Genomic DNA, 15170 nt, shown 5'->3' with positions numbered 1-15170 from the left:
CTATAGGTTCTTATATCTCAAATTATGAAACTATTTCATATGCACTATCATTCATAATAAATTGAGTTGTTCATGTAACAGCAAAGACTCATTTGTAATTCTTTTTAAAAAACTGATTTGGTTTTCACTGCATTCCTACCTTTAGACCTCCTATTCTGCGAGAGTATATGCAACACCACTTGAAACTCTAATAAAGAGTAGATAAGCTTTTGATGTGGTTATAGGAAGTCCATGCTGTCTCTCTGTACGTAAGTATCTATATATGTATTTGCTGTGCTGTGCTTAGTTGCTCAGTCGTGTCCTACTCTTTGTGACCCCAGGGACTGTAGCCCACCAGGCTCCTCTGTCCACAGACTTCTCCAGGCAAGAATACTGGAGTGGGTTGCCATGCCCTCCTCCAGGGGTTCTTCCCAACCCAGGGATCAAACCCAGGTCTTCTGCAATGCAGTCGGATTCTTTATCATTTGAGCCACCAGGGAAGCATGTATGTATCCATTAGGTGTGTATATACAAAAAAACTTAAGTTTGTAAAAAACATGCAAAATATAATATTAAAGCATGTCACCTTCCTGTTAATTAAATGTCTGATTTTAAGAGTTATCTTCTGCAATATTACTTATTAGCCTGCCTGGAACTCAAAGAAGACACAATACTGCACTGATTTACATGTTTGAGTTTTACAAGAAATGGACTGTTATAGGAATAAACTATAATCAGTAAGGGATTAAGCAACAGAATACTAATACTTTTCATATGAATAATCATGTGTTGAGGAAAACTATGAATTTTATCATCAAAAACTGAAAAGATTTATCTATAGAAAATGAAATTCTGCAAGACTTGCTTATATGAAAGGAAACTCATTCTCTAAAAAACTGTAAATTTCATGTTTTCTGATAGTCTAACAATTAGGTCAATAGAACATCCTCTTTATGAAATTCCACATATTCATTTTATACATATCTATGTCACTATATCACAAACCACATAAAATATAAAATACTTTTAAAATCTAAGGAAAGTCCAAAATACCGTTCAAGAAAAATGGTTGTTTAATAAATTATAGAAACTTATTAATAAAGAGCAAACAGTAGTATTATATAAGCCGCCAGACTTTCCATCAAAAACAACCTGCCATATAACACATTATACAGAACAGTCCTCCCTAGACAAAATGAACTCCATTGTGATCAACACAACTGTGCTTTAGAGTAAGAGTCCCCAAATGAAAAGAAACCTGAGGAAACGAAATACAATTTAGGTTCGCCACTATACTTGTGATTATTCCATTGTTCCTAAATTTGTCCAAATACAGATCTTCTGTGAATGTTTCAAATTTTCATATGAACTACTTGCAAAGTTAACAACAAACTAGGAACAAATAGGTGACATGAAGACTTGGTCATAAGCAAAGTTAAAATCTGTCTTTAAAAGAGGTGAAAGTTTGGTCTTTAGCTATCTTTGCTAAGCCCTCCTCTGATTATTTTGCAGTGTTCTCAACTTGAATTTTGCCTTACAGCAAAATTCAACGTTTTTACCCATTTTTCTGAAGGAGGTTTACTGTTGCTGCTGCTGCTGTTAGGTTGCTTCAGTCAAGTTCGACTCTGTGCGACCCCACAGACGGCAATCCACCAGGCTCCCCCGTCCCTGGGATTCTCCAGGCAAGAACACTGGAGTGGGGTGCCATTGCCTTCTCCAGGAGGCTTCCTAACTTCTCTAAATAACTTTCAATTCCAGGAGTGAGAGAATGGGGTCTGTCATTTGGACCCAGCCTGAAAATCAAGGTCTTGATAACTCTAATCTCTAAAACTGGACACTTGCTGGTATAGAGACTACCAGCTATTAAAAGAATATGAATTAGCAAGTCTTTTGGTGAGGATAAAAGCCGGCAACACTTCCTAGTGGAAAAAAGGGGCAGAATATAAGCAAAGAGAGACACCTACTTGACTGCATGGTTCTGGCTGATATTTCAGCTGTGGAAGCACCCAGGCCTTGGGGAGAGCGTGCTGCCAGACGGAAGTAGTACAAGCTGTTTGGTCTCAGCCCTTGCAGTCTGTAAGATGTCCCTGGCTCAATGGTGATCCGTTGCTGTGGATATGTAACAAGGGAACTTGATCATTTTCATTAAGATCTGTGCATGTATTTTTATCACACTGCCCAGAATATCAGATTTCTGTCATCAGGGTTATAATGTTATCAAAATATCACAAACAGAATCAACAGTGAGTATCAAGGACCCCACTAAGGGCATCACATAAAGAAGACTGTTGTTTTTTAGTTGCTAAACCGTGTCCAAGCCTCTGCGACCCCACGGACTGTAGCCAAGAAGGCTCCTCTGTCCATGGGATTTCCCTGGCAAGAATAGTGGAGTGGTAAGTTTCTACAAGTAAGACAACTAGAAAAAAAGGAAGTCAAGGATCTATTTAATGATGACACAGTGTTTCAAATACATCAGATAAGGGGCAGTGAGAGGCCACCACCCATGAAGGCATTTCAACTTTAAGGCATGTGTGTGGTTGTGACATTGTCCACAATAGAAACTGACACCCATTCCTGATAGTGGCTATGCCCAACAGTCCATTTGAAGAGATGTCTAGCTCATTTCCCATGACAGCCTGAAACCCAAGTATGGACAAAGAAAATATGGCCAGAAGTAACATAACAATGGAAACTGGCATACAATTTACATGACGTTGTTATAAAAGAGATCTGAAATTGCCAAGGTCGGCCGGGATAAAAATCAGATGTTAGTTACTGAAGAAAGCTGGATAATATATATGAAACCATATCATTACTCTATGTTGATTTCAAATTAATTTTTAAGTTATTTTTAATTGGAGGATAATTGCTTTACAATATTGTGTTGGTCTCTGCCTTACATCAACACGAATCAGCCATAGGAATGATGTATGTCCTCTCCCTCTTGAACCTCCCTCCCTCCTCCCACCCCACCCCACTCCTCTAGGTTGGCACAGAGCACCAGATTTGAGCTCCCTGCATCACAGGGCCTACAGGAAGGAAAAAGAAACCACAAACTTTTCTATAACCTGACATCAAAAAGGCTTCTGAAATAACTGTTTTTTTTTTAATTGAATGTTGTAACTCTTATTTTCATGCTTGAAATCTGCCTTTGCCATTTTAGTACAAATATAGCTATCTATGGGTAATCAATCTCAGATTGAACATGAGTCTGTAGCAAACCTTAAAAAACATACTAATATGTAATCTTGTAATGGCATCAATAATCTTACAAGGCTTTTTATTAAACAGTGTTTGGTGTTCACACAAACCAGAAATCAGGGAAGGGGAATTCAAATATAAAACTAGAGAAAACATCCTTAGGGCATTCTGGCTTGCAAATAAAAAAGCTTTAACAAATTTTAGACTTACCAAATAATAAGGAAAAAAAGGAATTTCCTAAATAAACATTTGTAAAGCACAGTAGGGATGCCAAAAGTCAAGTATCCAACCATTGCCAAAAGACCACCTCTCTCATAACTGTTTTTATTTTTATAGGGTATGCAGGTCAGGAAGCAACAGTTAGAACTGGACATGGAACAACAGACTGGTTCCAAACAGGAAAAGGAGTACATCAAGGCTGTACATTGTCACCCTGCTTATTTAACTTATATGCAGAGTACATCATGAGAAACGCTGGGCTGGAGGAAGCACAAGCTGGAATCAAGATTGCCGGGAGAAATATCAATAACCTCAGATATGCAGATAACCCCACCCTTATGGCAGAAAGTGAACTAAGAACTTCTTGATGAAAGTGAAAGAGGAGAGTGAAAAAGTTGGCTTAAAGCTCAACATTCAGAAAACGAAGATCATGGCATCCGGTCCCATTCAGTTCAGTTGCTCAGTCATGTCTGACTCTTTGCGACCCCATGAATTGCAGCATGCCAGGCCTCCCTGTCTATCACCAACTCCCGGAGTACACTCAAACTTACGTCTATTGAGTCGGTGATGCCATCCAGCCATCTTATCCTCTGTTGTCCCCTTTTCCTCCTGCTCCCAATCCCTCCCAGCATCAGAGTCTTTTCCAATGGGTCAACTCTTTGTATGAGGTGGCCAAAGTACTGGTCCCGTTACTTCATGGCAAATAGATGGGGAAACAGTGGAAACAGTGGCTGACTTTATTTTGGGGGGCTCTAAAATCACTGCTGCTGCTAAGTCGCTTCAGTCGTGTCCAACTCTGTGCGACCCCATAGATGGCAGCCCATCAGGCTCCCCTGTCCCTGGGATTCTCCAGGCAAGAACACTGGAGTGGGTTGCCATTTCCTTCTCGAATGCATGAAAGTGAAAAGCGAAAGTGAAGTCACTCAGTCGTATCCGACTCCTAGCAACCCCATGGACGGCGGAGCCCACCGGGCTCCGCCGTCCATGGGATTCTCCAGGCAAGAGTACTGGCGTGGGGTGCCATTGTCCTCTCCGAAAATCACTGCAGATGGTGATTTCAGCCATGAAATTGAAAGACGCTTACTCTTTGGAAGGGAAGTTATGACCAACCTAGACAGCATATTAAAAAGTAGAGACATTACTTTGTCCATAAAGGTCCATCTAGTCAAGGCTATGGTTTTTCCTGTAGTCATTTATGGGTGTGAGAGTTGGACTATAAAGAAAGCTGAGCGCCGAAGAACTGATGCTTTTGAACTGTGGTGTTGTAAAAGACTCCTGAGAGTCCCTTTGAGAGTCCCTTGGACTGCAAGGATATCCAATCAGTCCATCCTAAAGCAGGTCAGTCCTGGGTGTTCATTGGAAGGACTTATGTTGAAGCTGAAACTCCAATACTTTGGCCACCTGATGCGAAGAGCTGACTCATTTGAAAAGATCCTGATGCTGGGAAAGATTTAGGGCAGGAGGAGAAGGGGACTACAGAGGATGAGATGGTTAGATGGCATCACCGACTCAGTGGACATGGGTTTGGGTGGACTCCGGGAGTTGGTGATGGACAGGGAGGCCTGGTGTGCTGCGGTTCATGGGGTGGCAAAGAGTCTGACATGACTGAGCGACTGAACTGAACTGAACTGAAGGATTTTAAATAATTTAATGTTAATTTATGTTGTACTACAAACATTTGTAACATGAGTACTTACATCAACACTTTAGTTCTAGAATTTGTTGAGTTATTAATTGGAATTGGCTTTGTTAGCTAAACCTAAAAGCACTGCTCTTAGAACCTGCTCACTTCAGAGATGTAATAAAACAGGTTTATTAACATTAACTTAGTATAGCATTCAAAGTGATGAGCCAGAAGTTAATCGGTAATAGTTCACTGTGTTTGTGAGTCTTTTAAAAAAGTATTTTTTGTTAGAAATCAGGGCTGTTTTGCTTTGTGAAGTTGGCCTTTTTTAAGACAAAGAATGCTAAGAGATATAATAAAATGGCTTGGTGAATTGAGTTTCACATATAGTTTTATAAACTTTTTTGCCCTGATGTTCCCTAATGAGTTTCATGATAACAAATTAAATATATATTATTATCATATATCCCCTTTCTGAAAATATTAGATGTATCTTAATAGTGATTTATAGAATCTGTTCAAAGTATACCCACAGGCCCGTGTATCATGAAGTCAAGAGAACAGATTCTATAAATTGTCTATATGAGGCTTTGGGCAAATACTTGAACTTTTTTCTTTGTATCCATTTTGTTAATATGGGAAACAGATTAATAATAGAGGCTGACACAAAGCACTACTGTTGGATTGAGTTAATATATGTGAAACCCTTATTACAGTACCTGTAAATGTATGTTATTCTGATTTTTCTTTTTCTTTTTAGTAACTATTAACAATTTTTAGCCTTCTATGCTTATTTGCATAACATAATCAAATTATATGTGTGTGTGTGTGTGTGTGCATCACATTGATTCGCATCTGATTCTTTGCGATCCTACGGACTTTGCGATCCTACGGAGCCCTCCAGGCTCATCTGTCCACAGGGATTCTCTAGTAGAGAATTCTGGAGTGGGTTGCCATGGCTTCCTCCAGAAGATCTTCCCGACCTAGGGATTGGACCCACATCTCTTGTGTCTCCTGCATTGGCAGGTGGGTTCTTTACCACTAGTACCATCTGGGAAGCCAATAAGTATTGATATATAGATATACATATAGATACATACACACTCATATCAAACAATCAATGGCATACAAATGAACATTTGCTCTGGGGCATCTTTCTCTGAAACCAGTTGGGACAAATTCATCTACCCAAAGCCTTGGAGCTCACTTAGTCAAGTGTTAACTGTGACTTAAGTATTTTAATGCAGAAGACAAAGAAAGGAAATCTCCAAATATCAAGGAGTATATTATTTTACAACCCAATACTTCCGTAAGCATCTTGGAAACCCGAATTAAAAAAAAAAAAAAAATCCGTTAGAGACAATAGCCATTTTTTTTTTTTTTGTCTCTTCTGTCCTACTCCCATCAAGTCTCCAAATACTCTTTCTTTTTTTTTTTTTTTGGTCAATTTTCTCTTTTTATGAATAAATCTTTCCCACCAACGTCCTCAGTAGCTACCTGACCTTTTAACGGAACTTGGGCAAGTAAACAGAATGAGAGTAGTGTCTCGATGCCACGAATGGCGACAAGGTGAGAAGCACAGTCCTACCTCCTCTCCATGCTCCCCATCTTTGTAGACCAGTTCATAGCTGGCGATGGTGTCTGAACGTGGAGGCGTCCAAGACAGCAAAATACTTGTTTCCGATTCAGGTTCTGCCTTGAAATTTAGTGGCTGCCCTGGGACTAAAAACAGAAAAGCAAAGGATTAAGCTCACTGTTACCAGAAATAATCGGAAATTCTTGCATTAACTGTTTAACCTTTCAGTGTTCACATGTATTAGCTGAGCAGAGAGCAAGGTTTCTTACAGTGTCCAAGTTAACCTAGGAATAAAGAGCCCATTTTTTCTCCTTTAAGGCATAAGGACAATGTTACACATATTGTCCTTGTCCTTGAGTGGTTTAATATATATGTAAGATGTGGAATTAGCAAATGTAAATATATCAGTTTCTGAATTCAACTTTAAGGATAATATTTATTATAATATTGTTATAAGCAATAAATGTGATGATACTGTTGTGAGCAATCAACATGATTTATGTAGAGCACTTGGAATGAAGATTGCCTAAATCACATAAAATGTTAAATACATAAAAGCTATTGCTATTTTACAATTGAGGAGGAACTTATTTTTTAGTACTATAGTTTACTTTCAAAACAATTTCCAATTAGGTTTATAAAATCTCACCTTCACTCCATTAGCAAAATCTATAGGCAAGCATAATCATTAGTATTTTTTTTGGTTACCAACCCATTTTTAAACAGATGTAAAATAAAGAGAATTTAAAAACCTAACACTAACAATTCTTTCTAATCTCTAAATGAGTTTATATGAGTTAATACACTAGACCCAATATAAATTTAATATTGTCCCAAGTGAGAAAGAACTAAATTACTACACAAGTTAAAAAGTTTATAGACCACACTTACAATCACAAATATACGAATTTAATATAGCTTTCCCTGGTGGCTCAGACAGTAAAGAATCTGCTAGGAATGTGGGAGGCCAGGGTTCGATCCCTGGGTTGAGCTGTTCCCCTGGAGAAGAGAATGGCAACCCACTTCAGTATTCTTGCCTGGAGAACTCCATGGACATAGAAGTGTGGTAAGCTACAGTCCATGGGATCACAAAGAATCAGACATGATTGAGCAACTAACACTTTCACTTTCACAGGAATTTAATAGAGGTCATCTATAATTTGTACCTTGGTCATATGATCCATGCAATAGACAATTTGGAACAGCTATATACAGATGAAATCAAGAATTGGATCTAGTTGAAAACACCTTACCCGAATGTTGAATTAGAATAAATTTTACTAACACCAACCTCCTAGTTAGCACCTAATCCCATGAGGTCCTCTACCAATTATATACAAGGCTAATGCACTTCAGGGCATCAGTGGCACAATTACCCTTACTTACATTGTTCTTGCCCAATGTCTACTCTGGCTGGTGCCCATGTCTTGGTGGCCATTAAATATTTTGATCATTACTCCTGATATTATGGTATGTTTCAAAGTGCCATATCTGAATATATGTCCGTATGCCCACACGTTCACATGAGAATTGTGTGTATATTTAAATTAAAAAAAGATAAGAATAATACTCCATACCAGAGGGGAAAAGAACACCTCAAGTATTTTTGGCAAATGAGCATAAGCATTCAAAAATATGTACAAACAACATAACTTGTAGCTGATGTATGACATCAATTTCTTTTTTTTTTTTGACATCAATTTCTTAAACAATAATTAAAGCATCATTTTCAGAAAGAAAGTCGTTGGAAATATAAAATGTAATGCTTCCTTTTCTTTCTGTAGTCATCTCTCTGCAGTACGACTAAAAAACTGCCTTTTGTTTGAAAAAGAGATTCAAGTTTAAAAGGACCTACAATGGTTTCTGGGATCCCTAATTATCATTTCATTCCTCATCTGGTCTGTTAACCTGTGAGTGTGTGTGTGTGTGTGTGTGTGTGTGAATAAGTGCATACACTTGTGTCTGGACTGATGCGTAAGGCCAATAATCAGTACTTCATATTTCTAATTAATCTTCTTTTCTCCCCTGTTGTACCACAGGCTTTGAGATACTCATTAATTTGATGCCTCCAGGAATGTACTTTCTGAACTGGGTATCTATTTTTTTTTTAAGAACCTGCCCAATAGGTGACCTAACACAATCATTCACACTGAGAGGTGAGAGGTAGAGACAAAAGAAGATAAGAGATCAAGAGCAAGAGAAGGTAGAACAGAAGAAAATAAGAAAACAATCAGGCAAACAGCAAATCAAAGAGAAAATGCATTATTTTTAAAGGAAAATACCAATATCACAGGCAGGAGCAACAATGGAAGCCAAGAATGATCAGACAGATGGGAGAATGATGTTTGAATTCTAATATTCAGACGATGAAAGGTTTTCTCAACCTAAAAATACACATGCCTATGCATATGTATGCAGTCACTTCTTTTTCTCTAGTTTTATTCCAACTTCCACAAGTCTGGGAAAGAACACCTTGTGATAACTTCTGACATAATCCAAACCGAATAAAGTACTGTCAAGAATTAACAACACAGACAGTATTGAAAGGCTGCTCTCAGGATAATAAATGCTGGTTATATATTTCCTCCCTGCTAATGCTAATAATAAATTGAGTGACAGTGACTGAAAACATTGTGGGAATCTAATTAACTTTTTCTTACTTAAACTGTTTACTTTTTTGCTTTTAATTTGTCTCAAACAAATTCCTGGTAGGTCCCGATGTTTCATCCTTGTTTAGTGCCATACACTTCCTTTAATCCCCTAATTCTGTTTGGTTCTATTCAAAGCTCTCTCTTTCTAAATAATGAAATAGCTACATCAGAGTCTCAGAGGGTGTAAATGTTCATTTTATCCTTGCACAAAGTAAGTAAGTAGTGATTACGCGACTGGATAGACTTTTTAAATAGTACAATGAGGTTGTCCTCCTCTGCTACATAATACAATGAGGTTCTCCTCCTCTGCTTTCACCATCTTTTTTGAAGTGGGCTGGCAGATAATTTATTAGACTGTAAACTTGTAGTAGAAATACCAGTGCCTAGAAATGCCAGGCGGATGAGAAGGCCATGTGGACACAGGGTCACGGGAGTGCCTGGGCCACCAGAAGGAGTCAGTGATGCTCTGAGCCAGGAGACGACTGCCTTGTGGGATGTGGGTTCAGACTTGCCCAAGCTTCTGATTTTTCAACAGAAGTTGATAATGAATCTTCTAGGTAAAATCTTTCAATTTCTTTATAATCTTAAATAAACTGAAACAGTTGAAATGAAATAGAAAACACTATTGGGCAAAAGATGTCTACAGACAAAATCTAGCATATGGATCAGGGCTTAAAAGATTTTTTTTTGTTGTTATATCAGGTTCTGTGCCCACATGTGTCTTAAGGGTGACACTACTCAGACTTTCTTGGGAATTGGGAAAGTGAAAGTCACTCAGTCCTGTCTGACTCTTTGCAAACCTACGGACTGTAGCCTTCCAAGCTCCCCTGTCTCTGGAATTCTCTAGGCAAAAACACTGGAGTGGGTTGCCATGCCCTCCTCCAGGGGATCTTCCCGACCCAGGGATTGAACACTGGTCTCCTGCACTGCACACAGGCTCTTTACCGTTTGAGCCACCAGGGAAGCCAAAGAATACTGGAGTGGGTAGCCTATCCATTCTCCAGGGGATCTTCCCAACTCAGGAATCGAACCCATGTCTCCTGCTCTGCAGGCAGATTCTTTACTGTCTGAGCCACCAGGGAACTGTGGGTTCACCTAAAGATATTGCTTCCTCATTATCATTTAGTCAGTGCTGAAACATCCACAATGAAGCTGAGGCTTTAAAGCCAAAAAAAAAAACAAAAAAAAAAGCTATGATAGTAATGTATTTATTTATATATTCCCCAAACAAATTAGTCCTAATGATCATAATATATGTTTAGAAGAAAACACTTTAGTGGACTCCCAACTGTCATATTTATTTTGTCTGTGCCACTTGGAGACACAGGGAAATTTCATCATCGGTCAGAATTTTACACCAAATACAATGCTACAAAGGCTCTGTTAACATTTATATTTATCTTTTTCCATACCCTTTTCCCTCTTTCTCTCCTTCCCTGTCTCCCTCCCTCTCCCCTTTTCCTTTTCCCTCCGGATACACATACACACACACACACACACACACACACACACACACAACTGAGGGACTTCACTTTCACTTTTCACTTTTCCTTTTCCTTTCATGCATTGGAGAAGGAAATGGCAACCCACTCCAGTGTTCTTGCCTGGAGAGTCCCAGGGATGAGGGAGCCTGGTGGGCTGCCGTCTATGGGGTTGCACAGAGTCGGACACGACTGAAGCAACTTAGCAGCAGAAGCAGCATATATATATATAAAATACTCTCACAATGTTTACACCTCACACTTACTAACATTCTTTTATCTCATTTACTTCAGGTTAGACTATGTATATTTAATTTTTATTCTATTAAGAGCTTTCCTGTTTTGTACCATTTCTCTCACTAACGAACCTCAGATTCATTTTAGGGGAAAATCTAAGACTCTGGAAAACATATGGAAAAAGAAGAAGAACAACAACAAAACTCATCCAGAAATGTAAGTGTAGTAACTGTGACCAGAAACCAAAAAATTTACATGTGGAAAGAGAAAAAGAATGTAAAAATAGTTTTTCTTTAAAATTGTATTTAATAAATCCTTATATTTGGTGAAGTGCTGTTATATCCTTCTTCTTGATTGCTTATTTAATGTCCACAAAGAAATACAAATATGGGTTATCAGTTCCCTAAAATAAGATTATAACCCATTGAGAAATGTAAAATATTTGCATAGTAATACAATTATACTCAATACAAATATCTGAAGGCAACTTAAAGAGAATGGAGAATGAATAAAAAGTGAAAAGAAAATCTGCATGATATCTAAACTTTGATAATTAGAAGAAATAAAATTTCAGTAGATTTTAGAAGAGAAACAGGTTAGCACACATATAAGCTGGCTAAAAAACAATTTTGCCTCACCATAGTATAAATATGAAATGTACCAAGAGATTAAAAAAAAAAAACAAATAACTTATTGTTAAAATAGCTAGTGCTCTAATAAGGTACATATTTTAAAATGTGAGTATCTAGCATATTGACAAATGGTAACAACAACAATAAAAACAACAGCCAGAATTATAGTGGTAGTAAAACAAAACCAAATTCAAACAAGGAGTCGGATTTCTAAGTGCTACAGATATATTATTGACAAAAGTAGTACTTAATACACAAGCACCTGCCTAAACCTTGTTCTCAACTGTCATTAGACATCAATAAGAAAAAGTTAAATTTTATTACAGTTGTATTTATAGAAACAGCTCTTTTACTCATTGCTAAAATAACCTAGAAAAAGCATTTAAATTTTTGTTATTGGAAATCAGTCTTTTTTAATTTGCCTATATTGACTTGTTGATATATATATTTAATAGTAATGAAATGATTTAAAAATTATGAAAATCTAAAGCACAATGTCTCTAAAATGTCATAGTTCTATTACAATTTTGCTTCTTCAAAACATTTAAAGTTGATACCACTCATTAATATTTACTTAGTAAATGCATATAATTATTTTCCTTTCAAAGACCTATACTATTAAGGTCTGCACATAAAAATCAGTACTTTCTCCAAGAATTTATTGAATGCATAGAAGAATTAGAGGTCAGATGTGTTTTCTAAAGAAAGTTCAGAAAAAAGACACGCATTAGTATTTAATAACTTTATGATTGTGCCATTAGCATGAACAACATACAACATTTATTTCAGTGCACAGGTTGAAGATGTTAATTTATTACATTTCTTTAGAAGAGTTTTATTTGTACTTCTTTTGTAAAATATAGTTACCCTACATTCTTATATAATTATATACATGAGAAAACTATAACAGACATCTTTTCTGAAGGTGTTTTTCCATAGCAGAGTTTTTCCCCAACATAACATAAATACTTCCCTTGTCAATGACCATACAGTCCACGTATTTTCAAGGCGAACTAGTCGCAAGTAATTATAATGCCAGAAGTTAAAGCGATGGAAACTCTGGATGATTAATCCATACATTTAGAAAATAATGATTTTAGCCAAAACTTTTTTATATTTAGAATCATTTAAAGATTATGTGATAGTTTCATCTGCACTAATATTCATAATTAAGGGACTATATTACTGACTATAAATAGATATCCAAGAAAAAGATACGCAAAAAGTCAAAGTGGTTGTCTGAGGAAACTTACAAATAGCTGAGAAAAGAAGAGAAGCAAAAGGCAAATGAGAAAAAGAAAGATATATCCATCTGAATGCAGAGTTTGAAACAAGAGCAAGGAGAGATAAGGAAGCCTTCCTAAGTGAACAATGCAAAGAGAGGAAAACAACAGAATTGAAAAAGACAAGAGAACTTTGCAAGAAAATTAGAGATACCAAGGGAACATTTCATGCAAAATGAGCACAATAAAGGAAATGGTATGGTCTTAACAGAAGAAAAAGATACTAAGAGGAGGTGGCAAAAAGTTACAGAAAAACTAAACAAAAAAAGATCTTAATGACCTGGATAACCACAATAATGTGATCACACACCTAGAGCCAGACATCCTGGAGTGTGAAGTCAAGTGGGCCATACGAAGCATCATTACAAACAAAGCTAGTGGTGGTGATGGGTTTCCAGCTGAGCTATTTCAAATCCTTAAGATGATGCTGTTAAAGTGCTGTACTTAAAATGTGAGCCAATCTGGAAGACTCATCAGTGGCCACAGGACTGGAAATGGTCAGTTTTCATTCCAAACTCAAAGAAAGGCAATGCCGAAGAATGTTCAAACTATCACACTATTGCACCCATTTCACAGGCTTGCAAAGTATGCTTAAGATCTTCCAAACGAGCTTCAACTGTAGGTTCAACAAGGTCTTGTGAACCAAGTCCTTCCAGATGTTCAAGATGGATTTAGAAAGGCAGAGAAAACAGAGGTCAAATTGCCAACATCTGTTGGATCATAGAAAAAGCAATAGAATTCCAGAAAAAAAAAAATCTACTTCTACTTCACTGATACACTAAAGCCTTTGACTTTGTGAATCAAAACAAACTGTGGAAAATTCTTAAAGAGAGATGGGAATACCAGACTACTTTACCTGACTCCTGAGAAACCTGTATACAGGCCAAAAAGCAACAGTTAGAACCAGACATGCAACAAGGAACTGGTTCCAAATTGGGAAAGGAGTATGTCAAGGCTGTATATTGTCACCTTGCTTATTTAACTTCTATGCAGAGTACATCATGCAAAATGCTGGTCTGGATGAAGCACAAGCTGGAATCAAGATTGCTGGGAGAAATATCAACTACCTCAGATTTGCAATGACACCACCCTGATGGCAGAAAGCAAAGAGGAACTAAAGAGCTGCTTGATGAAAGTGAAAGAGGAGAGTGAAAAAAGAAAAAGCTGTCTTAAAACTCAACATTCAAAAAACTAAGATGATGGCATCTGGTCCCATCACTTCATGGCCAAATAGAGGGGGAAACAATGGAAATAGTGACAGATTTTATTTTCTTGGGCTCAAAAATCACTGTAGATGGTGACTACAGCCATGAAATTAAAATATGCTTGCTCTTTGGAAGAAAAGCTATGATAAACCTGGAGAACTTATTAAAAAGCAGAGACATTACTTTGCCAACAAAGGTCCATATAGTTACAGTTAAAGCTTTGGTTTTGACAGCAGTCATGTACAGATGTGAGAGTTGGCCATAAAGAAGGCTGAGCATGGAATAATTGATGCTTTTGAACTGTGCTGTTAGAGAAAACTCTTGAGAGTCCCCTGGACTAAACGGAGGTCAAACCAGTCAATCCTAAAGGAAATCAACCCAGAATAGTCATTGGAAGGACTGATGCTGAAGTTGAAGCTCCAACAGTTTGGCTACCTGAGGCAAAGAGTTGACTCATTATAAAAGACCCTGATGCTGGGCAAGGTTGAAGGCAGGAGGAGATGGGGATGGCAGAGGATGAGATGGGTGGATGGCATCACTGACTCAATGGACATGAGTCTGAGCAAGCTCTGGGAGATGGCGAAGAACAGGGAAGTCTGGTGTGCTGCAGTCCATAGGGTCGCAGAGTTGGACACAACTAAGTGACTGAACAACAATAGACAGATATTTTGATTGTCTATATTACTAGAAATTATGAATTTACATCAACTCCATTTATATCAATATGTATGATGGTACTCTTAGAAAAAATCAAAAGTAATAATGTCTCTCTTAAACTCACTTTATTTCTAATTACCGTTTCTGCAGAGTCTGATTTTAAACAAAAACAGGAATGTTATTGTCAGGGGATTAAAGGTAATATAATGAATGTACCTTTCTGATTAAGTAGACATACAATATATCTCTCTCTGGATATAAAATTAAAATATATTTGAGAAGTTCATATAGATATATTACTGACCTGTGTATTTTTGTAGTTTTTTGGAAAAGACAAAATATTAGTGAGAATAATCATAAACTTAAATTTTATATAACCTAATAAAATAATATTTTATAATGGTTTTATGTTTTGGTGAGCAGTG

The 15170-nt window shown here is 37.2% G+C and overlaps 1 protein-coding gene across 13 annotated transcripts in view; it reads right to left on the bottom strand.

Moving 5' to 3' along the window:
- Positions 1-15170, bottom strand: part of PTPRD (protein tyrosine phosphatase receptor type D) — a 2538842-nt gene that overhangs the window by 193863 nt on the left and 2329809 nt on the right. For all 13 annotated transcript variants that reach the window (XM_061425298.1, XM_061425300.1, XM_061425301.1 and 10 more), the window contains 2 exons: positions 6612-6745; positions 1944-2088 (listed from right to left, as the gene is read on the bottom strand). In XM_061425298.1, the coding sequence (XP_061281282.1) occupies positions 1944-2088; positions 6612-6745 (279 nt within the window). The remainder of the gene's footprint in view (positions 1-1943; positions 2089-6611; positions 6746-15170) is intronic.

Source organism: Bos javanicus, chromosome 8 (assembly GCF_032452875.1).
Source record: "Bos javanicus breed banteng chromosome 8, ARS-OSU_banteng_1.0, whole genome shotgun sequence".
Classification (NCBI taxonomy): Eukaryota; Metazoa; Chordata; class Mammalia; order Artiodactyla; family Bovidae; genus Bos; species Bos javanicus.
The sequence above is the reverse complement of the archived record's forward strand: the minus strand, read 5'-3'. Positions and strand labels throughout refer to the sequence as shown.